At 61.4% G+C, this 24,239-nt stretch overlaps 2 protein-coding genes across 8 annotated transcripts in view; one reads left to right on the top strand and one right to left on the bottom strand.

The window, feature by feature from the left end:
- The first annotated feature begins 4,621 nt into the window (after positions 1-4,621).
- PLCB3 (phospholipase C beta 3) overlaps positions 4,622-24,239 on the top strand; it is a 22,740-nt gene continuing 3,122 nt past the window's right edge. For 2 of the 6 annotated variants that reach the window (XR_016393768.1, XR_016393767.1), the window contains exons 1-32: positions 4,622-4,856; positions 7,569-7,646; positions 7,914-7,982; positions 8,072-8,212; positions 8,452-8,531; positions 8,641-8,694; positions 8,785-8,860; positions 8,968-9,068; positions 9,589-9,755; positions 9,829-9,975; positions 10,888-11,128; positions 11,333-11,417; positions 11,493-11,679; positions 12,482-12,687; positions 13,552-13,648; positions 13,729-13,813; positions 14,130-14,254; positions 14,573-14,727; positions 14,807-14,968; positions 15,628-15,727; positions 15,817-15,921; positions 16,153-16,244; positions 17,446-17,599; positions 17,685-17,720; positions 17,834-18,026; positions 18,445-18,586; positions 18,677-18,753; positions 18,866-18,955; positions 19,048-19,105; positions 19,380-19,466; positions 19,555-19,774; positions 20,851-24,145. Coding sequence is in view for 3 of the 6 variants with exons in the window: in XM_022591632.2 (XP_022447340.1) it covers positions 4,758-4,856; positions 7,569-7,646; positions 7,914-7,982; positions 8,072-8,212; positions 8,452-8,531; positions 8,641-8,694; positions 8,785-8,860; positions 8,968-9,068; positions 9,589-9,755; positions 9,829-9,975; positions 10,888-11,128; positions 11,333-11,417; positions 11,493-11,679; positions 12,482-12,687; positions 13,552-13,648; positions 13,729-13,813; positions 14,130-14,254; positions 14,573-14,727; positions 14,807-14,968; positions 15,628-15,727; positions 15,817-15,921; positions 16,153-16,244; positions 17,446-17,599; positions 17,685-17,720; positions 17,834-18,026; positions 18,445-18,586; positions 18,677-18,753; positions 18,866-18,955; positions 19,048-19,105; positions 19,380-19,466; positions 19,555-19,758 (3,693 nt within the window). In the remaining 3 variants the exon portion in view is untranslated. Of the gene's footprint in view, positions 4,857-7,568; positions 7,647-7,913; positions 7,983-8,071; positions 8,213-8,451; positions 8,532-8,640; positions 8,695-8,784; positions 8,861-8,967; positions 9,069-9,588; positions 9,756-9,828; positions 9,976-10,887; positions 11,129-11,332; positions 11,418-11,492; positions 11,680-12,481; positions 12,688-13,551; positions 13,649-13,728; positions 13,814-14,129; positions 14,255-14,572; positions 14,728-14,806; positions 14,969-15,627; positions 15,728-15,816; positions 15,922-16,152; positions 16,245-17,445; positions 17,600-17,684; positions 17,721-17,833; positions 18,027-18,444; positions 18,587-18,676; positions 18,754-18,865; positions 18,956-19,047; positions 19,106-19,379; positions 19,467-19,554; positions 20,165-20,850; positions 24,146-24,239 lie in introns of those variants that run through there. The other 4 variants (XR_016393769.1, XM_089914605.1, XM_022591632.2 and 1 more) reach the window with 4 other exon arrangements.
- The window catches only part of BAD (BCL2 associated agonist of cell death), a 10,760-nt gene continuing 8,831 nt past the window's right edge, over positions 22,311-24,239 (bottom strand). For both annotated transcript variants that reach the window (XM_022591630.3, XM_022591627.2), the window contains exons 3-4: positions 23,387-23,580; positions 22,311-22,816 (exon numbers count right to left, since the gene is read on the bottom strand). In XM_022591630.3, coding sequence (XP_022447338.1) covers positions 22,691-22,816; positions 23,387-23,580 — 320 coding nt within the window. In that variant the 3' untranslated portion in view covers positions 22,311-22,690. The remainder of the gene's footprint in view (positions 22,817-23,386; positions 23,581-24,239) is intronic.

The raw sequence follows: 24,239 nt of genomic DNA, 5'->3' as shown, positions 1-24,239 counted from the left end.
TGCCCCAAGCCCAGGCGTTCTAAGCGTCCGGTAGCCGGATTTGCGCTCCTGCGGGGAACCTAGTGTTCTGTCCTAACTGAAGCAAAAACAGGGGCCGTCTGAGAATGGAGGGGAGTGGGCACTGTATACAGGACAGAGGTCCGAGGAAGAGACGACGTGGGAGCCCCCGACTTCTGGGTCCTCAGGCCCTTGGCCAGCGGGTAAAGAGCAGGCTTCTTCGCGCGGACGGACACGTGGGCCGGACGCCCGGGGGTGGAGGAGTGGAGAAGGCGGGCAGGCGCTGCCCAGGTCACCGAACGGCCTACTCGTCGGGGTTCCGCGCCCCCCATGATGGAGGCCTAGGTTGGGGGTGAGCTGAGCGATCCGGGCGGCCTGAAGGGCCAGACCCCAGGCAGCCACCGCCCACCCGCCAAGATGGCGGCGGGGACGGAATTATGGGAAATGTAGTTCCCAGGGTCCGGCCCCCATGGCCGCCCCTCCCCTGGAGCGGAACCGGGTCCGGGAAGCGCAGAACTTGTTTGGAGCGCCCTTGTAGGGCTGGTCTCCACAGGGCGCAGTTCTCTGCACCCCTAAACCTCTGTGTGTACAAACTGAGGCGTAAAGAGCTGGGAAGTAGGGGAGCCGGTACTCACGATAATAAAGATAATAATGACAGCTGACCCTAATGAGAGTTCCTACGGTCGGTTCCACATAGTCGGTTCCAGCGTGAGGGCACCTCACTCGCTCTCCGGTAGATCCTCGCCCTGTGGCCGCCTCTGTCCTTCAGAGCTCACAGGCGCCTAATCTGGCCCACCTCTCTTAAGCAGACCGTGCGTCTCATTCCCGCACCTGCTTTGATTTTCCATATTTTTAAATAGTGTCTCTCATTCACTTGTTCATTGTGTGTCTCCCATTTCTCAACTATGAGCTCCATGAGGCAGAGACCTGTCTGGCCCTTGTTTACTGCTGATGCCCATGGCTGAGTGGGCCTGCTGGGCTTCAAACCCACATGGGTCGCGCAAATTATCTGACTCTTGTTGAACTCTCAGCACCTAGGTCAGACTCATAGTAGGTGTTCGATAACTACTGGTTGAACAAATGACCGAATGAAAGAATTAATGGCTTCTTCTGTGCATCCATTTCCTCTGAAGGCTGTGGCAAAGATTAAATAGGAAAGTGCATGGAAGATTCAAGGACTGAACCACAGGGGTTAAGTCACACAGCCAGATAGAGATGGAGCTCGGCTTGTGTACCCAGGTCCCCTGACACAAAATCACTACTCATACCACCGCACAAGGCTGTGCAGCTCTGTTTGGGATGTTTCCACAGACAGCAGGCTCACCCTCTGCAGTCCCAAGCGCAGTCTCAGGGTCTGAGAGGCAGTTAAGTCCCAGCCCCTCACAGACACCCTCTCTCTGGATGCCAGAGAAGTCCTCTGCAGTAGATGGAGTTCAGAGAGAGGTTGACACTGGCCCAGGGTCACACAACTGGTGCTGCAGACAAACTCAAACCTAGGACTGTAGGCTTACCTTGTAGCTGCAGAGAATAGACAATGAGAAGGCGCTGGCTGAGAATGGTGTGTGTGGTGATGGTGGTGGTGGGATTCAGGCCAGGTGGGAGGCCTGGGTAGGGGGCAGGTTAATGTGGCTTGGTGACAGGCTGATACCTCCTCCCTCTCCAGCCCCCCTTCTGGCCTTAGCCTCCCTTTGGCCAGCCTGGGGGGCCAGGGAAGGGCTGACCCTGCTCTTGCGGATTAGGCAAGACCCACTCTTTCAAAGAGAGCCCCATCCCCAGCCTGGCCTCTGGCTCTGAGCTTGGCCTGATGGGAGAAGCAACTTACCCGCATCCAAATTCCCCACCACACCCCACCTCACCCCACTGGGGCGGGTCTGTTCTTTCTGAACTGGAGCATTGATTCAGGCCTTGGGGAGCTCACAGTTACAAGAGAGGATATACCATAGCTTTTTGTGGGAGTGAAACCTACTGGCGGTGAAGACCAGCCCCAGCTCTGCACCCCCCAGATGCTGTGACCCTGAGCAATGATCTTCCTCCCCTCAAGGCTGGTGTGAAGGCCTCCGGTCATGTCCAAATTTCAGGGGTCCCCTGAGGATTCTCTAGGCTGAACAGGGAAGAGCCAGGGATGCTTTTCCTGACTCTCCCTCTCTCCACCTCCTGTGCCACCCCCAGGGCACTCCCAGATTCCTGGGGCTGACCCCCCTGTCCATCCAGTCCCTTCCCATGGCCGCCTACCCTGTGAACAGTTAGTGCAGATGGCCATGATGACCTGCAGCTGTCTTGGAGGCTGGGGTGCCCAGCACAGAACCTTGGAGTGGAAGAACTGGGTTCAAATCCTGCCTCTGCCCTAGGCTTCGAGGCCCTGGGCAAGTCATTTACCTGCCCTGAGCCTCTTCAGAGGGGCGGATTCTGCTGACTTCTGGTGGTTTAGGGCTGAGGTCAGTGCTCCAAGACCATATCCCAGCCCTTGCTCTCCTGTCTGAACCTGTCATCGCTGCTGCTCTTCATCCTTCCAGCCTCAGGCTGTGGCCTCCCCAGCCCCACCCCTCTTGGGATCCTGGCCCCCCTCCACCAGAGGGCAGCTAAGGCTGCTTTCAGCACCTCCTCAAAGCAGAGGCCCTAGGGAGGGTCCCTTGGCTGAGACCGCTCCCTTAATCAAGGGTAGAGGCCGGAAAGGCTGCCTTCCTTCCACCGTTTACTGCTTGCCGAGAAACTCTATTACCATTACCAAGGCTGCAAGAAAGTGTCCGAGGAGGAAGAAGCCCTCTAATGGGGGTTGCCCTGGCCTCGGGAGACAGAGGGGTGGAGGGAGAGGGGGAGGGGCTCAGGCCCAGGAAACAGGCTCCCATCCTGTTTTCCAAGGAGCTGCTGCCTAGAGCTTCTACCCCTAAGCTCAGGCCCTGGCTCTAGGCCCTGCTAACCCCCTGGCCCAGAGCTGATCCATGCCCTTTCCTCCTTCCTTCCCCTTGTCCCCACAGCCTGCTCTCACTCCTTAGAGATTCAGCTGTCTACACCTAGGGGTCATCTCATACCCATTTGCCTATTTCATCCTCTGACAACCTCCACCTTCTGGACAAGGTGACTGAGGCACAGAGAGACGAGGTTCTGCCGGTAGACTTGGACCCAAGTCAGCGGGAGCAGAGGCCAATCTCTACCTGGCATGGCACTGCCCAGTGAGACCTCGTAGTCCCTGAGTCTCTGAGGGCTATGGCTCTGTTGCTCTGGTGAGAGAGGACAAGGATCACAAGTCCTGTCCCCCTTTCTTTGTCTCTTCAAGGGCACGGAGTAAAGGCAGGACATAAACTGGCCTTCAAGACAGAGGGCTGCAATCATCCTACGAAGCTGTGTGACCTTGGGCAAGTCCTTTCCCCTCCTCTGCGCCTCAAGTAGAGATAATAATCACACCCCACAGGGCCTCAGCCAAAGGCTAGGAGATCTGTTAGGTTAGAGTTGGTACCCAACATGGTGGGGATTTTGAGGATGGCCAGTGCCAGGCAGGGCTCCCCGTGGGGGTCTGAGAGCCTGGGGCAGAGGCCTGTAGGGCTGGCTCCTCCTTGACTGACCCCTCCTCCCCCAGAAGCAGCTCCATCTCTTTCTGGGTTTCTAGGTGACTTGGCTGGCCCCTCTGGATGAGTTCTACTTTAAACCTGCTGCTGCTACTGTCTCTGTATTGGGGGGGCTCCCACAGGGGCCCCCAGGCAGGAGCCCCCCCAGCCAAGCCCTGCGGGAGGGGCTGCAGCCCCCACCCATCTCAGTGCCCATGCGCCTTCCCCGCTCCCGTCCCTGGCATGCAGCAGATTTCAGGACACCTGCTGTGGGCCAGGAGTGGCAGAGCGTCTCCTCGACCCTCCTTGTTCGTGGACACCCAGGAGGCTTCTGACCCCTCTGGGCAAACGACCAGCTGTCCCCTTCTCAGTTTGCAGTCGAGAGCCCCGCAGGGACAGGCTCCAGGTTGAGCTGTGGGGGGGTGTCTGCGGAACAAGAAGGGCGCTGTTCCAGGGCTCGCTCTGGAAAGCCAGGGTGCTTGGGTCCTCAAAGGAGGCGACAGGCGCCGGGCCTCCCCGGGCTAGGGACGGGGGAGGGGCGCCCGCCGGCGGAAGGCCCATTAGCTTGCTAATTGCTCCCAGGGAGGGGAGGGCGGGTACCGAGCTGCTGCAGAAGGGGGTGAGGCGAAGTGAGGGCACAGAGGGGGTGGGAGTGTCTTTTCCAGCGCTCAGCTAAGTGCTGCAGGAGTGGGGTGGGTGGCAGGTCTCTGCGCCCCCAGGCCCAAGTCCTGCTCTCCGGTAGTACCCCCCGCCCCTGCCCCTCAGAAACCTTAGCGGGCCGACCCCGGCCGGTCTTCGGCAGCGCCCTCTGCACGCAGTCCCTCCAGCTGCACCCCAACAGCCTCCCCGCCCCGAAGCGCCTTCCTCCAACCCCGAGCGGGTTCAGCTGAGCCACCCCCAGCGAAGTGCCCCAGTCCGGGCGTGCCTCTGCCCCATCCCTCCTCTGGCTGCAGTCGCCACCCCGGCCGCCAGGGGGAGCCGACGCGGGGCGGGCGGGCCCGACGCCGGGGGAGGGGGCGGTGCCGCTGCGGCCCCGCCCCCGCCCCGCCCCGGCCGGGCCCCGCCGATTCTCTGGTCTGTCCCGGACAGACTGGCGGGCGGGCGGGCGGTGACGCCGCCGGGCCGGAGCGGGCCGCGCGGGAGCGCGCGGAGGGAGCAGCGGCGCCGTCGGGTCCCCGTCGGGGCTCCGTGGGTCCCCGACCCGCCCCCGGCCCAGCTATGGCGGGCGCCAGGCCCGGCGTCCACGCGCTGCAGCTGGAGCCGCCCACCGTCGTGGAGACCCTGCGGCGCGGGAGTAAGTTCATCAAATGGGACGAGGTAAGTGCAGGGGCCCCCTGCTCCGCCCAGATCCGGGGACTCCCTCACCCCAGCTCCGCCAGCCGCCGGGGACCCCCAGCCCAGACTAGCCTGGCCACCGCGCCCCCCCCCCACAATCCCAGCCTGGCTGCGCTCCGGAAACTTGAGTCCCCAGTCGTCCTCGTAATGAAGACTCTGTCCCCCACCCCCCACTCCCTCATCTACGGAAAATATGGCATTCATTCCTTGGCCCAGAGATTTCGAACCCCAATAAATTCCAGCCCCCCAATTTTCTCTGGCCCTTCTCACCTCTCCCGGCCGGTCTAATTCTGGTTCCCCCAACCCTGGCCTGGTCCCCAGACCCCTGCCCGGCACTGGACAGTCTGGCTCAAGAACCATAGCCCCCGGTCTGGTTCAGTGTACCCCCATTCTGAGTGGGTGCCTCTGGGACCCTACCCTTCCCAGTGCCCTAGTCTGAACATTCTTCTCCATTCATCACTTTTTCACCCTATTCTGGCTGGCACCCCTTTGCCCTGCTTCTGGATCCCAGCCCAGCTCGCTGCTCAGGTGGGAGCACCAAGTCACCCACCCTAGTGGAGACTGTGCACCCCCCCAAGTTCCTCCACCCCGGGGGAACTTTGCTCTCCACTCCTTAGCATCGGGACTTTGAACCCCAATAGATCCTGACTCCCCCTCCCCACCACCCTTTACCTGACCTGCCCCTGGAGCTTCCCAGAGGCCCTGCTCCCACCTGCGGCTCTGCGAGCTGTCCTGCACCTCACCCTCGTTTACACACCGCCCCCTCCTCTGCCCCCTGGGCCCCTCCTTCCCCAGGGCTTTCCCCCCGCCTGCCTGAGCTGCCTTGCTGCTCCTTCCCAGACAGGCCGGAGGCCTGGAAGACTCGGCTCCTTTCCGGCTGGGTGGGGCGGGTAGGCGTGGGATCTGGGGGGAGGGGCTTGGGGCGTGGCCTGAGGTAACAGGTGTGCCATAGAGGGGTGCCCCGGCGCCCCTGGGGCTAGGGGAGACCCCTCCCCCCAGGCCGGCTTGAAGGGAAAAGTTTCTCCTTTTCCTTCCAGTGTGATAAACCCAAATAAGGAAGTGGGAACAGGGAGAGGGCCCTGGGGGTGGGGTGGGGGTTGCTGACAGGGACTTGGGGCCTGAGAACCTGGGGCCTGGGCTGCCTTTGAAGACCAGACCCCTGAGGAGGGGGAGAGGGAGACCCTGGAGGCAGTACCCACAGAACTACCCCCTCATCACACTCCTGGGGGGCCCTGAGCCCAGGGCAGGGTTGGTAATCCCAGAGAGGGGCTGAGGATGGGTGTCAGCACAGTGAGGTGGGGAGGCCCAAGCATCCCAACGGTTCCCAAGCCTCCTATCCCCTCTGCCCCCAGATCAACCTCCTGTCCTTTGTAAGTAAAGGCTGAGATGGGCGGGGCTAGTGCAGTCCCCATCCTCCAGAAGATGAAAACTGAGTCTGGAGAAGGGAGGCTAATCCCAGGCCCCACAGTGGGGTTGTGGCTGAGGTCAGGAGCTGGGAGTCTGGCAGGGGTCCTAGTTCCCTGCTTCCCAAACCTTGGGACTCTGGAGCCATACTGCCTGCATGGAAATCTTGGCTCCTCTTCTTGACGTTAGGCAAGCTAGGTAGTCTCTCTGTGCCTCAGTCTTCTCACCTGTAAGCTGGGAAGAACAAGAGTGCAAACCTCATAGGTTGTTAGGAGGACTAAGTGAGCTCCTAGATATTGAGTGCTTAGACCCGAACCTGGCAAGCAGTAGGGGCAGCGTGAGGGTGAGCTGTTGTTACGACCATAGGATCGTCCACCAGTGCGCAGCATCTTGGGCTGGCACCAAGGTGAGGCAGCGTCTTCTCTTGGCCTGGGGCAGGAGAGTTCTACCTGGAGCCCCTTGGTCACTTGGGCCCTGGCCGAGTCTAAGCCTATGATGACACCGCCCCCTCCCCCACTGCTGCTGGTCCTGAGTCACACGGGGTGGCCCTCCTCAGAAAATGGGGCCAGTGCGCCCTTTTCTACCCTCCTGCCAGCCAGGGCTGTTTGAGTGAGAACAGAATTCACTGTCTAGTCCTGAGGGCAGGGTGAGTCCCTTTCCGAGGGGACTTAGTCTGTGCTCTGTAAGGTGGGGTGAGCCTCGAAGCTGTGAGGCTCCAGTGGGGCGCAGGGTTGGGGGGGTAATGGACTTTGAAGCAGATGTAAGGGGTGGCTGGTCGTCATGGGGACCCGAGGGACACAGAAGGACCATGGGGGTCAGGCGTCCAAACCCTCTTCTTTCATTCCATAAATATTCCCAAGGGGGCTGTGAGGGTTTCAGCCATCAGGGAGCTCTCAGACCTTATGAGGAAACTGAGCCCAGGCTTGGGGTCTGGGGAGGCCTCCCCAAGGAGGCAGGCCAGGTTTCAGGGATAGAGAAGGAAGGGAGAATATCCTCGCAAAGGAACAGTGATGCAAAGACTGGAGATGGGGAAAGGGTAGTTAGTGGTCCATGTGACAGAGTCTTAGGGCAAGAGAGCAGTGGGGCTGGGAGGGGACTAGGACCTCAGCTTTGTCCTGAGGACTGCAGGGAGCCACAAAGGACCTGTGGGCTGGCTTGAGGCTTCGTTTTCACTACTGAGAGAAAGACTGGGTGGGGTGGGGTGGGGGGGATGGCCCCAGGGTGTCCAGGGACCAAACCTGGGCGGCAGCCCTTACCAACCCTGACCCCTGCCGTCCGTCTCGTCCCCAGGAGGCCTCCAGTCGGAACCTGGTAACTCTGCGCGTGGACCCCAGTGGCTTCTTCCTGTACTGGACAGGGCCCAACATGGTGAGGGCGGGTGCTGGTGCAGCTTGCTGAGGTCTAGGGCTCCCACCCCAGACCCCCGAAACCACCCCCAGCCCCCGCCCATGGGGGTGGGGCCCCGCTGCTGCCTGACCTCTCCCACGGTTCCCTGGACAGGAAGTGCTAAGGGCGGGGGCTGAGGCTGGGGCTCCAGCAGGGGGTGGACACTCCCTGGCCTGCGTGGGGAGCTTGGGGGCTCCCAGCTGTCACCCTGTAGCCTCTCAGACATCCCCTGGCATCTGGTTTCCCCAGGAGGTGGACACACTGGACATCAGTTCCATCAGGGACACGAGGACAGGCCGTTATGCCCGCCTACCCAAGGTGAGTGATGGGGGCCCAGGACTCAGGATGGGAGTGAGGCCGTGGGGGATGGGGACAACCCTCTTCACCCTTGGCTCTCACCTACTCAGGACCCCAAGATTCGGGAGGTGTTGGGCTTTGGGGGCCCTGATGCCCGGTTGGAGGAGAAGCTGATAACAGTGGTGGCCGGGCCAGACCCGGTGAATACATCGTTTTTGAACTTCATGGCCGTGCAGGATGACACAGCCAAGGTGGGCTGGGATTGATGGCTCGGCCTGGGGGAGCTACAGCCTCACTTGCTGAGTCAGCCATCACTTAGTAGGCACCTGTTGTGTACTAGGCTGTCCTCTGCCCCTGTTTCTAATCTTCCTCTTACAGAGTGGTATTGAAGCACTTAGTGCGCACCAGACCTAGTTCTGGGCATGGGCTGTGGCTGGGCCAGCCCCTCTGTGCCCCCCTCACGCCCTCCCCCCGGATCCTGACCCCTCAGGTCTGGTCCGAGGAGCTGTTCAAGCTGGCTATGAACATCCTGGCTCAGAACGCCTCCCGGAACACCTTCTTGCGCAAAGCGTGAGCCCTGGGCCTGCCCCGGGGCGGCCGGGTTGGGGGGGTGCATCGGGGGCAGGGGGTGGTTCAGGTAGCTGTTCCCAGGGCGTGACCCTTCTACCTGTGTCCCCAGGTACACGAAGCTGAAACTGCAGGTGAACCAGGATGGACGGATCCCGGTCAAGAAGTGAGCGCCCCTTTCCCTCAGCACCTTCTCTGCTTCTCTGACCTTGGTGACCTTTGCCCCCACTGACCCTAACCCCTCCCATCTGCTCAGCATCCTGAAGATGTTCTCAGCAGACAAGAAGCGGGTAGAAACTGCGCTGGAATCCTGTGGCCTCAATTTCAACCGGGTGAGGGGGCTGGGGACAGGGGCCGGGGTTGGGGGGTGTCACAGTGGGCGCCTGCTCTTTGAGGGCTGGCTGTCCCTGGGTTCTCACCCTTCACTCCTGGCCCCTAGAGCGAGTCCATCCGGCCTGACGAGTTTTCCTTGGAAATCTTCGAGCGGTTCTTGAACAAGCTTTGTCTGCGGCCGGACATTGACAAGATCCTGCTGGAGATGTGAGCAGGGCTGGGCCTGCCTCCCAGCCCCCCATACGCCATGTCTGGCCTCTGCTGGCGTTCCTTCCAGTTCAAGGGAGGGGAATTGGAGCTGTCGGGGTCTCTGCGTGCTGGAGCTGTGCCTGTGCTCAGAGCTGCCTTGCCTGGGGCTCTGTCGTGGACAGTTCTATGCTGACCCTTGGCCGAGGTTGCTGTCATCTGCGCACACTGGGGCTGAGGACCCAGTGGCTCAGATGTGTTGTCGGCGAGGGCTGGAGCTGAGATCGGGTCCAGGATCTGGAAGCATGGTGTGGTGGGCCAAGCACTTGGTGGCTTCCAAAGCCCTTGCTGATACCAATGGCAGCACCAAATGGTTAGGAGGGCGGATGGGGAAACTGAGGCCCAGAGGGGCCAGCGACTTGCCCAAGTCCCAGTCAGAGGGTTCTGGAGCCAGACCCGGCCTTCTGACTCCTCGCAGGGTGAGGGTTTGGAGCAGGGGCTGGTGAGGCTCCAGCCTGACTCCACTTCCCGCCCCCTCCAGAGGCGCCAAGGGCAAACCATACCTGACACTGGAGCAGCTCATGGACTTCATCAACCAGAAGCAACGGGACCCGAGGCTCAATGAAGTGCTGTACCCGCCTCTGCGGCCCTCCCAGGCCCGGCTGCTTATCGAGAAGTATGAGCCCAACCAGCAATTCCTGGAGAGAGGTGAGCCGGCGTGGGAGCTGGGGGCAAGGCGGGAGGGCCCCAGCTGCCCCTGCTGACCCCACCCCGCCCCCAGACCAGATGTCCATGGAGGGCTTCAGCCGCTACCTGGGAGGTGAGGAGAATGGCATCCTGCCCCTAGAGGCTCTGGATCTGAGCGCAGACATGACCCAGCCGCTCAGTGCCTACTTCATCAACTCCTCACACAACACCTATCTCACTGGTGAGCAAGCCCATCCTAGCATGACCTCTGCCCTCTGCCCTCTGGCCCTTAGACTGCTTCCCTCCTTTTGGGGTGGCCCCTGCTAGGGATACACGCGTGGAACAGACTGCCTGCCCTGGGGAGTGGGCTTCTGTGCATGGGTTTCTCGGGGTGGTCCAGGAGGCTTCCCCGGGGGAAGGGCTGAGGCCTGCATCTGCCCCGTGAAGGAACAGCCTGTGTGTGAAGGAACAGCCTGTGCGTAGGCCCGGGGGCAGGAGGCCCTTTGGTGCTCTTAAGCAGAAAGGCGGCTGAGAGGTGGGGTGGAGCTGGGTGGGGCGGGGACTGGGGCAGGTAGAGATGAGAGGGACCCAGGGGGCACAGAAGGAATGGGAAGAATTTGGACTGATCCTAAGTGCGTGGGAAGGCTTCTTGCAAGGTGTTTAGCAGGGGGAGGTGACGTGACCTGGTATGTTTTTAGAAGGATGATGCCAGGTGCTTCGCAGAGATTGGATGGGAGGCGGGGAGGGGCCTGCTGTCCCCAGGAGGAGGTGATGGAGGCTGTTCCAGGGCAGCAGCGGTGGAGGGAGGAAAGGGAAGCGAGGGGCCATGGGGGTTTTGGGGCTGAATCCCTGGTTCAGGCTGGTGGGATGGGGGGTGGCGGGTGTTTATCTGAGAGAGGGTGAGACCTGGAGGAGGAACCAGCCTGTCAGCCAGTGCTGGTGGATGCCGACTCTACCCGGCTTTGGGACTTTGGGGGGAGATGGTGCTGGCTCCACAGTGAATTAAGGAGTGGTCAGAAGCTGGCCAGACAGAGCGTGGCAGGGCCAGGCCACCCCCGGGGCTCTGCGTCCCCAGCGTGGCCCGGTTCAGTGCAGACCTGGGGAAGAGGGCGAGGCTGGCGGGGTGGCCGTGGTGACGGAGCCTCGCCCCCAGCGGGGCAGCTGGCGGGAACCTCGTCGGTGGAGATGTACCGGCAGGCACTGCTGTGGGGCTGCCGCTGCGTGGAGCTGGATGTGTGGAAAGGGCGGCCGCCTGAGGAGGAGCCCTTCATCACCCACGGCTTCACCATGACCACGGAGGTGCCGCTGCGAGATGTGCTGGAGGCCATTGCGGAGACCGCCTTCAAGACCTCGCCCTACCCTGTCATCCTCTCCTTTGAGAACCATGTGGACTCGTGAGTGGGCCCCTGACCCTGGGACCCCGATCCTGGCCTGGGGACCCCTGATGACCCAGAGACAGCCACCTCGCCATGGCACTGTTGGACTGCTCCTGTGAACTCTGACCCTGGGATCTTTCGCTGACCCTGCCGGCCTCTGACCTACCCTGGGGACCTCAGCTTCACCCCAAGAACCTCTGACCTCTGACCTTGGCCCCACAGGGCAAAGCAGCAGGCCAAGATGGCTGAGTACTGCCGCTCCATCTTTGGGGACGCGCTTCTCATCGACCCCCTGGACAAGTACCCGGTATGGGGCTCAGAGCTGGGGCGGGGCATGGGGATGAGGGCGCCCAGCAGACCCTGACCTGTCCGTGCCCACCAGCTGGCCCCAGGCGTCCCCCTGCCCAGCCCCCAGGACCTGATGGGCCGCATCCTGGTGAAGAACAAGAAGCGGCACCGGCCCAGCACTGGCGTTCCCGACAGCTCTGTGCGCAAGCGGCCGCTAGAGCAGAGCAACTCGGCCCTGAGCGAGAGCTCCGCCGTCACCGAGCCCTCCTCGCCCCAGCTCGGTATGGTCCTGGCCTGACCTTCGACCCCAGTCCTGACCGTAACCTCCCACTTCACTGAGCTCAGCCCTCCCCGGGGATGCTCTTTCTGCTCCCAACCTGACCTCCCTCCTCACCAAGCCGCTCACCACCTCTCATCTGAGTATGGGACCTCTGACCCCTGACCCCAGGTGCTCACCTCACTGAACTTCACCCCCAGTTGGATTTGGCTCCTTCCACCTCCTGACCCCTCAATCTCAACCTCCACCTCGCACCTCACAGAGCCCTCCCCCTCAACCAGGTTATGACTCTGAATTCTGACCTCCGACCTCAATCACCTCTGACCTAAACCACCTTTCTCCTGAGACCCCTACTGAGTCTACCCACCCAGCTGGTTCTAATTTCAGCTCACCCTGGACCTCTCACTTTACTGAGGTCCCGCTTACATCCGACCCCAGTGCTCACCTCACTAAGCACCCTCACTGGGTGTGGCCCTCACTGAGCCCTGACTTGGAGCCCCACCTTGTCATCCTTTACCCCCACCGTCAAGGCTGTTGTACCCCAATTCTCACCCTTCTGAGCCACGCTACCTATCTCCCTGCTGGATATAACTCTGCATCCTGATCTTTGACCTTTGATTCCTCTATACCACCGTTCGGTTTGATCCCATCCAGCTGCTGAGCTCCCCCCGTCCCCCAGCCACAGTGCCCTGAGAGTGCCCCTTGACTCCGTGAGTCGCCTCTACACGCTGGGCACAACTCCTCCTGGCTCCTATGTGTCTGTGTGTGCCCTGACCCCCGACCGCCTGTGGCCTTGTCCTCTGCAGGGTCCCCCAGCTCTGACAGCTGCCCAGGCCTGAGCAATGGGGAGGAGGCGGGCCTTGAGAAGCCCAGCCTGGAGCCTCAGAAGTCTCTGGGTGAGGAGAGTTTGCAGCGGGGCCCTGATGCCCTTGGATCTGCCTACCGTGAGGATGAGGAAGAGGATGAGGAAGAGGAGGAACAGACGGACCCCAAAAAGCCGACCACCGACGAGGTCAGGCCTACAGGCAGGAAGAGGGGGTGGCGGCACATCTTCACTTCCCAAGTGTTTGCTGAGCCCTGACTGTGCCGGGCACAGCACCGGGTGCTGGGTCCGCTCACGATCAGATGTTATCCCTGCCCTCCCAGAGTTCAGAGGGGGGTGTGTGTGGAGTGAGGGAGGGGTCTCAGATAAACAGGCACGGAAGCGAGTGTGAAATTGTGTTCAGGACGTGGGCCGGGAGGGGGAGTCAGACCTCAGCGGGGGTGTTGGGTGAGCAGACCTGAGGAAGAGGGAGCACCGTGCAAAGGCCCTGTGGCAGGGCCAGAGAGTGCAGGGGGAGGGGGCAGTGCAAGACGAGGGGGCGCTGAGTTTTGAGGAGAGAAGGTGACAGAAAAGGTCAATCATGAGATTGGGTTTGAGAGGGGCCCAGAGTGGGGAAGGGTGTGGGCAGCCATGGTCGAGCTCAGGTAGCAGGGGTTGAGTCTGAGGCTCTTGTGAGCCACCCAGTAGGAGATGGCAGGTGGTGGTTGGAAATGAGACTGGGGATGGAAATTTGGGGCTCATCTGCGTGTGAATAATTGAACCCCTGGGGTTGGGTGAGGAGTTCCAGCTTCCAAGGATCAGGGAGATAGAAGGCAAACCAGGAAGGTGGGGTCCAGGGCACATCAGAGAGGCCCAGAGAGAAGGCTGCGGGGCAGATGGGACCAGGACTGACAGGCGTGGCCAGGCTGGGGTCTTTGCTGGGAGAACTGGGCAGTGTGATTGCAGGGCTGGGAGGAGGGTCAGTGCCTCCTTTGTGGTGGGGGGCAGGTGAGGGAACTTCCAACTGATGGCTGGGGGCCATGGGACCGCTGACCCTGCATTTGGGGGCCACAGGGCACTGCCAGCAGTGAGGTCAATGCCACTGAGGAAATGTCGACGCTTGTCAACTACATCGAGCCCGTCAAGTTCAAGTCCTTTGAGGCTGCTCGAAGTGAGTGGGGTGAGAGGTGGAGGAGTGGGAGGGGGTCTGGCCCTGCCAGGCCTGAGCCCCTCCCACTCCCCACCCCCCAGAGAGGAACAAGTGCTTTGAGATGTCATCCTTTGTGGAGACCAAGGCCATGGAGCAACTGACCAAGAGCCCCATGGAGTTTGTGGAGTATCCTTCCGCGTTGCTAGGGCTGGCGGGGTGGGGCTACTCACTCGGAGGCTGGCTCAGATTGTTCTGACCCCACTCGTAGCACCTGTGCAGGATCCTGATGCTCTAGCACCCCGGTCTGGGTTTTGAGCAGGCCTGGCAGACTGCGCAGGGCCTAGGCGGAGAAGCGGGGGACTGAAGGAGCAGCTTGAGCAAAGGCGGGGAGGTGGGTTCACAGGAGCTGAGGATGGGCCTGGAGCACTGGGCTCGAGGCAGAAGGCGGGGCCGCCACCTGACGGGGCCAGTACACGGCGTGGCCCCTGACTGCCAACCTCAGATACAACAAGCAGCAGCTCAGCCGCATCTACCCCAAGGGCACACGCGTGGACTCGTCCAACTACATGCCCCAGCTCTTCTGGAATGTGGGCTGCCAGCTCGTCGCGCTCAACTTCCAGACCCTGGGTGAGTGCTGGCCTGCCTTGACCTTTGACCTCTGGCCCCCCGCCTCACTGACCTCTGCCCCATGACCCTGTTACTCTTGACTGAAGGGGCCTCTGACTGTCTAATCCCAGATCCCCAAACCCAGCCGAGACCTTGGCTGACCCTAACTCCTGACCTTGGCTGATCCTAGACCTTGTCCATTCTTTCCTGAGTCTGGATCCTTGATGCCATTTGATCCGACCTGAACGACTCCTGGTCCCCCCTCTGCACGGCACTGTTCTTCCTGACTCCTGACCCCATCTGACCTGCTGACCCTTGCCCTCCCCCTGTTGCCCCCAGACGTGGCCATGCAGCTCAACGCGGGCGTGTTCGAGTACAACGGGCGCAGTGGCTACCTACTCAAGCCCGAGTTCATGCGGCGGCCAGACAAGTCCTTTGACCCCTTCACCGAGGTCATCGTGGATGGCATCGTGGCCAATGCCGTGCGGGTCAAGGTGGGGCCAGGGAGGGCTCAGGCCAGGGTGTCCTGGGGACGGGACTCTCAGCAGCCACCTCACCCTCCTGGCCCCCCAGGTGATCTCGGGGCAGTTCCTGTCCGACAGGAAGGTGGGCATCTACGTGGAGGTGGATATGTTCGGCCTCCCTGTCGACACGCGGCGCAAGTACCGCACTCGGACCTCTCAGGGGAACTCGTTCAACCCCGTGTGGGATGAGGAGCCCTTCGACTTCCCCAAAGTGAGCCCCGCACCTGTGCCCTCCCCGGCACAGGGAGCTGCAGCCCAGACCTGCCGGACTCTCTTAGTGGGGGGACGGGAACCAGGAGCATTGGTGGTGGTTGGGGATGTGAAGGTGGTTGTGCCCCAGCACCTCAAGGCTGGGCCTGTCACTTCCAGGCCCCACCCCGGGTCCTGCATGTCCCAGCATCAGGCTCACACTCCCTTCCCTGTGTGGGGTGAGAGGAGAGGACAGGAAGCTGAGACAGCAGGAGGTCCCACAGCTCCCGTTGGCGCCCACCCCATCCCCCAGGCAGGAGGGACTTGCTCCAAGCTCACCCCAGCTTCTCCCTGCCCCCCAAATGGATGGGCCCTCTGCAGCCTGCTGGGGTGGGGTGTGGCCTCAGGCCCAGACGCATGCCAGTTTCTAAGCTGGCAATGACCAGACCTGTCCCACCATAGCGATGCCTGGAGGGGTCCATCTGCCTGTTCTCTTGACTCAGGGCTCTGGTGGAAGCTGGTCATCCCTTTGGCGAGGTCACAGAGGTGTGGGTCCACCACTGGCTCAGTGGCGATGGTGACTGATGGTCAGTGGTTGGGTCAGATTGGCCAAGGGCCCACTCTGGGTGTCGGCCTTGGTGGCTGTGGCCAGCTGCAGCTCAGACCCGTCTGGGCCCTCAGGTGGTGCTGCCCACGCTGGCTTTGCTGCGCATCGCGGCCTTTGAGGAGGGTGGCAAGTTCGTGGGGCACCGGATCCTGCCTGTCTCTGCCATCCGCTCAGGTGAGGCCACCTGGGCTCTGGGCAGCGCAGGGGGCAGGGTGTGTGGGGACCTATCGGGGCGCAGCCACCTTGCCCTCCCGCCCTCCCAGGGTACCACTACATCTGCCTGCGGAACGAGGCCAACCAGCCGCTGTGCCTGCCGGCCCTGCTTGTCTACACTGAGGCCTCTGACTACATTCCCGATGACCACCAAGGTGAGCTGGAGGGAGCTGGGGCGGGGCAGGCCACGCAGGGTGGGGACAAGGACACCACCAGGGCCTGGGAGTGGCTGAGACTGGTGGCCCCAACTGAGGGTGGTAAACAGAGCTGAGGGCGGGTTCTGTGCTCCCTCCGTCCCTCCGGGAGACCAGAGCCGGGGAAGGCTGGTCTGGAGGCTGGCTCCGGGGGTTCTGTCTCTGAGACCCTTGCCCTCTGCTCCCGCCCAGACTACGCAGAGGCCCTGATCAATCCCATCAAGCACGTCAGCCTGATGGACCAGAGGGCCAAGCAGCTGGCCGCCCTCATTGGGGAGAGTGAGGTGAGCCGGGTCAGGCCGGGGGCAGGCAGGAGGCAGCAGGGCTCAGGCTCACCCGGACCCTGGGGGCCCCTGGGGGTCGGGGTGTGGGTGGGGTAGGGAGGTGAGGGCTGACCTCTGGGCCTACCCTGCAGCCTTCTCTGCCCTCCTCCACCTGCACCGTCCCATGCCACTCCCAGCTGGTGGTCTGGCTCTTCTCCCCAAGTGGGGCTGTTCCCTGCCTGCTGCAGACGCTAACTTCATGCAGTTACCCACACCCACACCGTCCGTCCCTCCAACCTTGGGCTCCGCCTCCAACGCTGGCCTTTCCGCCCTGGTGCAGGGCAGCGTGGGGCTTCAGGGCTCCCTTGTTCAATAGGCTCAGCAGTCTCCCGTTACTCTCCACATTTTAAGGAGGTGGAAACCACCCCTTTTGCATGAGAAAGGCCTTCAGGACAGTCCTGGGCTAGAACTCTTCCTGCTGCCAGCGGGTTCGAGGCCAGGGTGCAGGGTTCAGCCACAGCCGCTTCACCAGGGCATCTGGAAATCCTGGGAGCCGGGCAGTGGCTTCTGCGGGGAGGGGTCAGGAGCAGAGGCTCGCCGCAGATCTAGACCCGGTCTCACGGGGCCCTGCGGCAGGCAGGGAAGAGAGACGGCTGCCTAGAGCTGTTAGTGGGAGAGGCTGGTGCCCACTCTGTGGTCACTTCCTTCATTGATTTAATCAGGAGCTAAGCAACGAGGAAGATGAGCAGCTGTGGGCAAGGGTGGAGGGGGACTTGGAGAGGGGAGGAAACGGGGCTGGGCTAAGGCTTTCCGGAACAATCTGGAAGCTCCTAAGCATATGCAGTGAGGCCTGGCATCCTAGAGACACGACCTCACGTTATCTTCTTCATGCCTCACGTGGAAAGAGGGGTTAGAAATGCTCATTTTGTACCTCTTGTTCTCATGGAGTTGTCCCAGCAGGCCCACATTACAGAGGAGGAGTCCAGGGCCAGGCAGGCTGAGGGAGGTTGTGAAGGACAGAAAGGTCTGGAGACGGGGAATTCCCTGGCGGTCCAGTGGTTAGGACTCCGCACTTTCACTGCTATGGGCCCGGGTTTGGTCCCTGGTCGGGGAACTAAGATCCCACATGCCACGTGGCATGGCCAAAAAAAAAAAAAAAAAGGGTCTGGAGAGAACAGCGTTTGTGGAAAGAGCATGGAGCATTCTACTTTCTCCCCCACAGGCTCAGGCTGGCCTGGAGACAAGCCAGGAGACCCAGTCTCAGCAGCCAGGGTCCCAACTGACCCCAAACCCCACACCCAGCCCACTGGACGCCTCCCCCCGCCGGGCCCCAGGCCCCATCACCTCCCCCACCAGCACCTCCCTCAGCAGCCCAGGTGAGGGGCAGCCTGGAGTGGGCGCAGGGACATAGCTCTGCTGCTGGCTCCTCCAGCTTCTGACAGACTTGCTTCTGCTCTCCAGGTCAGCGTGATGACCTCATTGCCAGCGTCCTCTCAGGTAGGGGGCAGGCCTGTTCTGGGGGGCGGGGCTACTCCTGGAGGGGGCAGGTGCTCCTGCAGGGTTGGTCTGCCCCAGCCCGGCCCGGCCCATCTTTGCTCTGCTGCCCACAGAGGTGGCCCCGGCCCCGCTGGATGAGCTCCGAGGCCACAAGGCCCTGTTGAAGCTCCAGAGCCGGCAAGAGCGAGACTTTCGAGAGCTACACAAGAAGCATCAGCGGAAGGCGGTTGCCCTCACACGCCGGTTGCTCGACAGCCTGGCCCAGGCCCAGGCCGAGAGCAGGTGCCGGCACCGGCCGGGTGTCCTGTGAGTGTCCAGCCTGCCTGTGTGCAAGTGTGCTGCGTGCATGGATGTGAATATGAGAATGTGTGTGCACATGGGTTTTTGCACTAGGTGGGCGTGGAGGGACGGCCAAGCGCTGCCCCTTGACCCCAGGGAGGAGGGTTTGGTGCGAGGAAGACAGAGGAGTCTGGGTCCCACCCTCTTTCCGCCAGGGAGCGATACCTTTTTTGAAGTCCCCGTAAGAGTGTGTTTCCAGAGACTGTTGCCCAAACAGGCTCCCAACATTTGGGTGGAGCTAACGGGCCTCCTCATTGGCGTAACAGATCCCACCCCTGTGGGCTGGCATCTCCCATTGCCTGCTGGAGTATGCCCTGTCCCCCTGCCCTCCCAGCCCAAGTCCATGTGACGACCTGAGCATCACCCAGAGGGGTTCTCCCCACAGAGGCGGGGAGGACGAGAGGGAGGAGGAGGAAGAGGTGAAGAGGTATCAAGAGTTCCAAAAGAAGCAGGTGCAGTGTCTGCTGGAGCTGAGGGAGGCCCAGGTGGACACAGAGGCCCAGCGGAGGCTGGAGCACCTGAGACAGGTGAGGGGGACGTGTGGCAGTGGGGGAGAGACTGCCTCCTGGACAGGCCTGTCACAGCCCGTGTCACCTGTTGGCCACCTGTGTCTATAGGCTCAGCAGAGGCTCAGGGAGATTGTCATGGATGCTCACACCACTCAGTTCAAGAGACTGAAGGAGATGAACGAGAGGTGAAGGCAGGGGATCTCATGGGCAGACGGGGGATACTCCCTGGTGCCAGGAGGAGGGCAGAGACCCCAGTCCTGCCATTGAGGCTTCCTCTTCCCCCACTGGCTCCTCCAGGGAGAAGAAGGAACTGCAGAAGATCCTGGACAGGAAGCGCCACAACAGTATCTCAGAGGCAAAGACCAGGGAGAAACATAAGAAGGAGGCGTAAGGGCATCAGGGCCGGGAGCCATTTGGGCGCTGGGCAGGCCGGGCCGGGTGCCTGGGCACTGAGCCCATCCTGCCTTGCTCCTGTGCAGGGAACTGACAGAGATTAACCGTCGACACATCACTGAGTCGGTCAACTCCATCCGTCGGGTGAGTGAAGTTCAGGTGCCACCCTAGCCCACCCCTGTTCCTTCAGTCATCGTAAACCTGTATCCTGGGGGCCAGCCTGGTGCTACGTTGCCCTAGAGGGATTTCTAGAGCCTTTTCCTTTGGGTCTGGAAGGTTTGCTATAAAAGTCATCTCAGGACCCTGTGGCCACACAACTCCGGGAGCCTGTGCCTGCCTGACTTCTGTGCCCAGGCAGAGCCCTGGGGTCCGAGCCCCTTCCTTAGAGACCCTTGGCTGAGCCCTTGCCCCCCCACAGCTGGAGGAGGCCCAAAAGCAGCGGCAGGAACGCCTTGTGGCCGCGCAGCAGCAGATTCTCCAACAGCTGACAGAAGAGGAGCCCAAGGTGAGGCCTTGGATGAGGGGCAGGCAGGCAGCAGGTAGGCAGGGCGCCGGGTGGCCTGGCTTTGCCTGTGATACTCTTCTTCCTGCAGCTGCTGGCCCAGCTGGCCCAGGAGTGTCAGGAGCAGCGGGAGAGGCTGCCCCAGGAGATCCGCCGGAGCCTGCTGGGCGAGACACCGGAGGGACTGGGGGACGGGCATCTGGTGGCCTGTGCCAGCAATGGTCACGCGCCTGGGAGCAGTGGGCACCTGTCCGGCGCTGATTCGGAGAGCCAAGAGGAGACTACGAAGCTCTGAACTGGCTGAGCAAGAGGTGGCCACCAGGCCAGGGTGGGCACTGGGAGGAGGGCAGGAGGCTAAGACACTAAATGCTTTTTTTTTTTTTTAAACTTTTTATCTTTAGAAATTTTATTTTTTTAAACTGGGGCGAGCACCCCACACTAACTCCCTTCCTTCATCCTCCTGGGGCCCCTTTAATCCCCAGTCCCTCCTTCCTGCCCTCAGTCCTAGGGGAGGTGCTGGGTGGGTCACTGTGGGCCAGAAGGGCCTCACCCCCAGGACACCCACACCCTAGAGTGGGACTCATTTCCCTCACTTCCCCAGGGAACAGTGGGTGGAGACTTCGAGCTCCGGGAAGTCGGAGTCACGTTCTTTCTCTATCCTTTGGGGATTTTTTTACATGAATAAAAGTGGATTTCAGGGACCCTGTGTGCAGCGTGGTTTGGGGTGGGGCAGTGCTGGAGAGGACTCGGGCCCTAGATCTGGCTCTGCTACTTCTGGAGCCTCAGTTTTCTCATCTATAAAATGGGATTGTGGGATTGAGGTCAGGCCCCCAACAAAGGGTTGCTGGGTTTCAATCTTGAGACCTCCTTGCCCAGGAACTGCCTGCAGATCTTCCCAGTGACCTGACATCAGAGGCCCTCTGGCCTCCCCCAGGCTTTCCTGCCTCTATGCCCTCTGCCCTGGGCTATCACTCCTGCTCCCCTCTCCTCCCACCACCCCACCCCACCCCACCCCCACCCATTACTTTTCTCGCTCCCGGGCTCTTCTTGTCCTCCCTTCACAGAGGCTCAGGCTTCTGCTTCAGGAAGCCTCCCCTGCACCCTCTTCCTGTTGCCTGATATGACCCAAGCACCCAGCATCTTCCGCTGAGGCTGCTCCGGGCCACACAGGCAGTTGACTGTATCGGGGGATGGACCTGTTAGGGGTGGAGCTGGGCAGCTCAGAACCTGCCCAACATCAGGGGACCTGGGCTCTCAGCAATAGGTGGGAAGTGGATGAGCCTGGAAGTGACCCTTGGGAGAAGGGGGGCTGACGGTCACAGACACAGGGGCTAGGACGCGCGGCACCCCTCATCCCCGTGAGGGAGACGTTATGCCTGTTTTGCAGATGAGGAAACTGAGGCCACAACTAAGTCAAGACGTCCTGACCTGGAGGCAGGGTGGGCCTGGACCCTCTATGGCAGACTGTCTTCGGCCAGCCTGGAGGACCTGCTCCATGCCTCCCCCTCCTGCCCTGGGACAGCGTGGAGTGGCAGAGACCCCGCAGCGAGGGTGCGGCTGGGTTCTGCAGCAGGGTCAGGCTGGCACTTCTTCAAGGCCTCTCCCAGCTTCCTGGCGCTTCCCGGGCTGCCTCCCGCCTCCAGAGGAAGGCAGCCTCTTATCTGAGCTTATCTCCTGCCAATTGAGTGTTTTCTTTGTTTTTGCTGCAACCTCAGGCAAACAGATGGGGTGGGGAGGCCAGAGAAGCAGGATTTCCAGAGCGGGGCCTTCCCAGGGCTGGGGACCTCTGCCTTGGGCCCTGCTCCCTTAGGGTCAGTATCATTGCCCGGGTCTTCCCTGCTTCTGTGGTCAGGTCTGGTCCTAGCCCCAAAGCTGCCCCGTCCAGGCCCCTGAGCAGCTGACTCCCATCTTCCTGACTCCACACATAAACACTACACGTCAGTCCACAGGTCCTCAAAGACCAGGCTAAACTCCAGACTCCTGGGCATGACATTCCGACCCTTGAGAAGCCTGGTCTCTGCAGCTCCCCCATCCTTCCAAGGGTTTATTCTTTCCTCCACTGGGAATGACAGCCCCCTCCCCCATCTCAAGTCTCAGCTCTAGCTCACCTCCTCCCTAAAGCCGTCCCTGACTTTACCCTGCCGGAGGGAGCCGCCCTCAACCCGCTTCCAGGCACCTGTTACAGCACTGGCTGACAGTAACTCCACTGTGAGAGGCTGACTTTCCCCTTGCCAGGAAGCTTGGGACAGCAGGGGCTGTGGCGTAATTCATCTCTGTGTACCTAGTACAAAGTGCTGGCTTGTCTGTAGGGGGCGCCAATAAATCTTTCTGAAATTGAGCTCTGAGCTCTGCTCCCAGGTCCTGGTGAAGCTTCTCGGGTTCCCTAGCCATCGCTCTACTCACAGCCCTGACCCGAGCGTTCCACCCCCTCCCCCGCCCTACGCGTCCAGCCAGTTCCCTGAGGAGCGCTGGCCCCAGGCCGGCCACACAGTAGCTGCTCAAAAGGACTGACCCAAATAGGAACAAATGACCCTCCCCTGGGGGACTGCGGCACGGTTTGCAGTGCGTGGAATTCCGGCGGCCAGCCGGCCTGCAGTTCCCAATTACCATATTAAAGATAAGGACCTGGAGGTCCCCGAGGTCCGGTCGCACTCCGCTTCCCGGAGGCCAAGCAGCCGTGGCTCTGCTCGCCGCCTCAACCCCTCTCTGATCTCGGTCCCATGATGTCACTCAGAAACAGCCTCAATTTCCCTTATATATAAAACGGGGGCATCTTTTGAAACTCTGTCAGTGCTACCGCTCCCCCTGCCCGCGAAGCCCCAAGCGACGGACATAGGAGACTCCACGGCACAGACGCGGGCTTTATTACCACATTTCTAGCGAGCATCGGCCCGCAGCGTTACCGCGGAAGAAAGCGTTCTGGCGAAGTTAGGGTTAATTCCGGCTCGCAACTGGCGAAGGCGACTGTGGCAGCCCAGCGCCGGGGGCGGGGTCACAGGGCCATTTCCAGCACCTAAGGGCGGAAAAACTTCAAAACTTCCGATGGGGGCCGAGCCCCTCCGCGGTCCTTGCACACACCGGAAGGGAATTGGGCTCTGGGTCAGACCGCCTCCTTCTGAAAGGGACGAAACAGCCTCCTTTTGCATAAGGCCTGCAGAAAAGACTTCCGCCCACTCCCAAGATGGCCGCCAGCAGCGGTTCGGAGATTCGGGATGTGGGACAGAAGGTCACTGGGAGGGGGCGGGGCCTCCTCTCCCCAAGTTCCGGTTCCACCAGGACTGAAGGAAGCGCGTCCAGCTGGGGCTTTGTCGCATCTGCGTCGCCGTGCCCGCGCTGTTCGGGCGAGGAAGTCCCTTCGGGGTGGGAGGAGGAAAGGGTTATGTGAATTAGCTTATCCTGGCACCTCGAGCCTGGCCCCTCCGCTTCCGGAATCCCACCGCCAAGTGAGATCACGGGGGAGATAAAGACAATAGCTGGCAGCAGGCCCTGTACCGAGATCCCAGACCCTCCATGCCGGGGGCGGGAAGAGAGGATGCCTAGGACCCTGTAAGCGCCAGAGCTGGAAATCTGGCACCTGGAAGATGGGACCGTAATTCGAAAATTAAAGAAGGGGTTCCGAAATTGAGGTCCAGGAACCCGGATATCCGAAAGAGGTCGGTCAGGAGCACAGATGCCAGCATGCCCCGCGCTCAAAGGATTTGGGGAACGCAGGAGCCTTGGCCTTCTGGAGCGGGGTCTGGGTTACAGATCCCGAAGTGCCCTGGGACTCGGGAAAGGACAGGCTGGGGGGAGGAGTCCCGAGACCGCAAATCCCGACATGCAGTGGGACTCGAATGGGACAGCCCAGTGGGAGGAGCCCCGGGAGTCTAGGTCCCGGCATGCCCCGGGACTGCGGTGCCTTGTGCGCCCCGGCCGGAGCTCACCTTGAAGGAGCCGTGGAACTCGTCGCTCATCCTCCGGAGCTCGCGGCCATATCGCCGTGCAGCCCAGAGGTTGGGGGGCGCCGAGCGCGAGCGGCCCCGGAAGGGGCTGGGCTCCTCCTCCTCCGTCCCTTCTTCATCCTCCGTCCCCGCGGAGTAGGAGCTGTGGCGACTCCGGGTCTCCACAGCCCCAGTGCCTGCAGAGAAGGTCAGGGGGTGGGGACGACGTGAATCTCAACTCCTCTGTGCCCCCAGCTCTGCCGAAGCCCTCAGCATTAGCTCCGTCGGCCCGCTGTGGTCTTTGCGTGCACATCACTCTACTTCTCAGAGCCCCAGTTCCTTCCTAAGGGAAGCTCACGGGGCTTTTGTGAAGATTCGAATTAACTTCTCACTAATCCCACAAATCTTAATTGAGCCCCAATAATGGGCCAGGCCCTTAGTGTATAAAATGACTTTCCTCTGTGCCTGGCACAAAATAAGGGCATAAGAACTAGTAGTTAGAGCTGCGAGTGCGCGATGCTGGGGCTTCCCAGCAACCCCCTGGGCCGGTAGCTCTTTCCTCAGCCCCATTCCCCCGCAGAGGAAACCAGTCCCCTGGATGAGGAGGTCGCCCCAGCCAGGCGACCTGCAGCTGACCTGCTGGGGTCCATTTGTTTCACTGCTGTGGCCTACAGGAGACCTTGGGCCCCCAGAGAACAAGAGCCTGTCAGCAGCGTGTCTGTACCTCTCACAGCACCCACTTTGGAGAAATTGTCCAGAAAGGTCTGTTGACTTTAGGTAATACTTAGGGAGCACTTGCTGTGTGCTAGTAGGCCCTGGGCATTACTTCATTATCCTCCTAACCATCCTGGGAGGT

The sequence above is a fragment of the Delphinapterus leucas genome, chromosome 7, assembly GCF_059928025.1.
Source record: "Delphinapterus leucas isolate spDelLeu-1000000601 "Yukka" chromosome 7, BTC_Dleu_Yukka2, whole genome shotgun sequence".
Taxonomy (NCBI): domain Eukaryota; kingdom Metazoa; phylum Chordata; class Mammalia; order Artiodactyla; family Monodontidae; genus Delphinapterus; species Delphinapterus leucas.
This window is presented reverse-complemented; position numbering and strand designations above follow the sequence as displayed.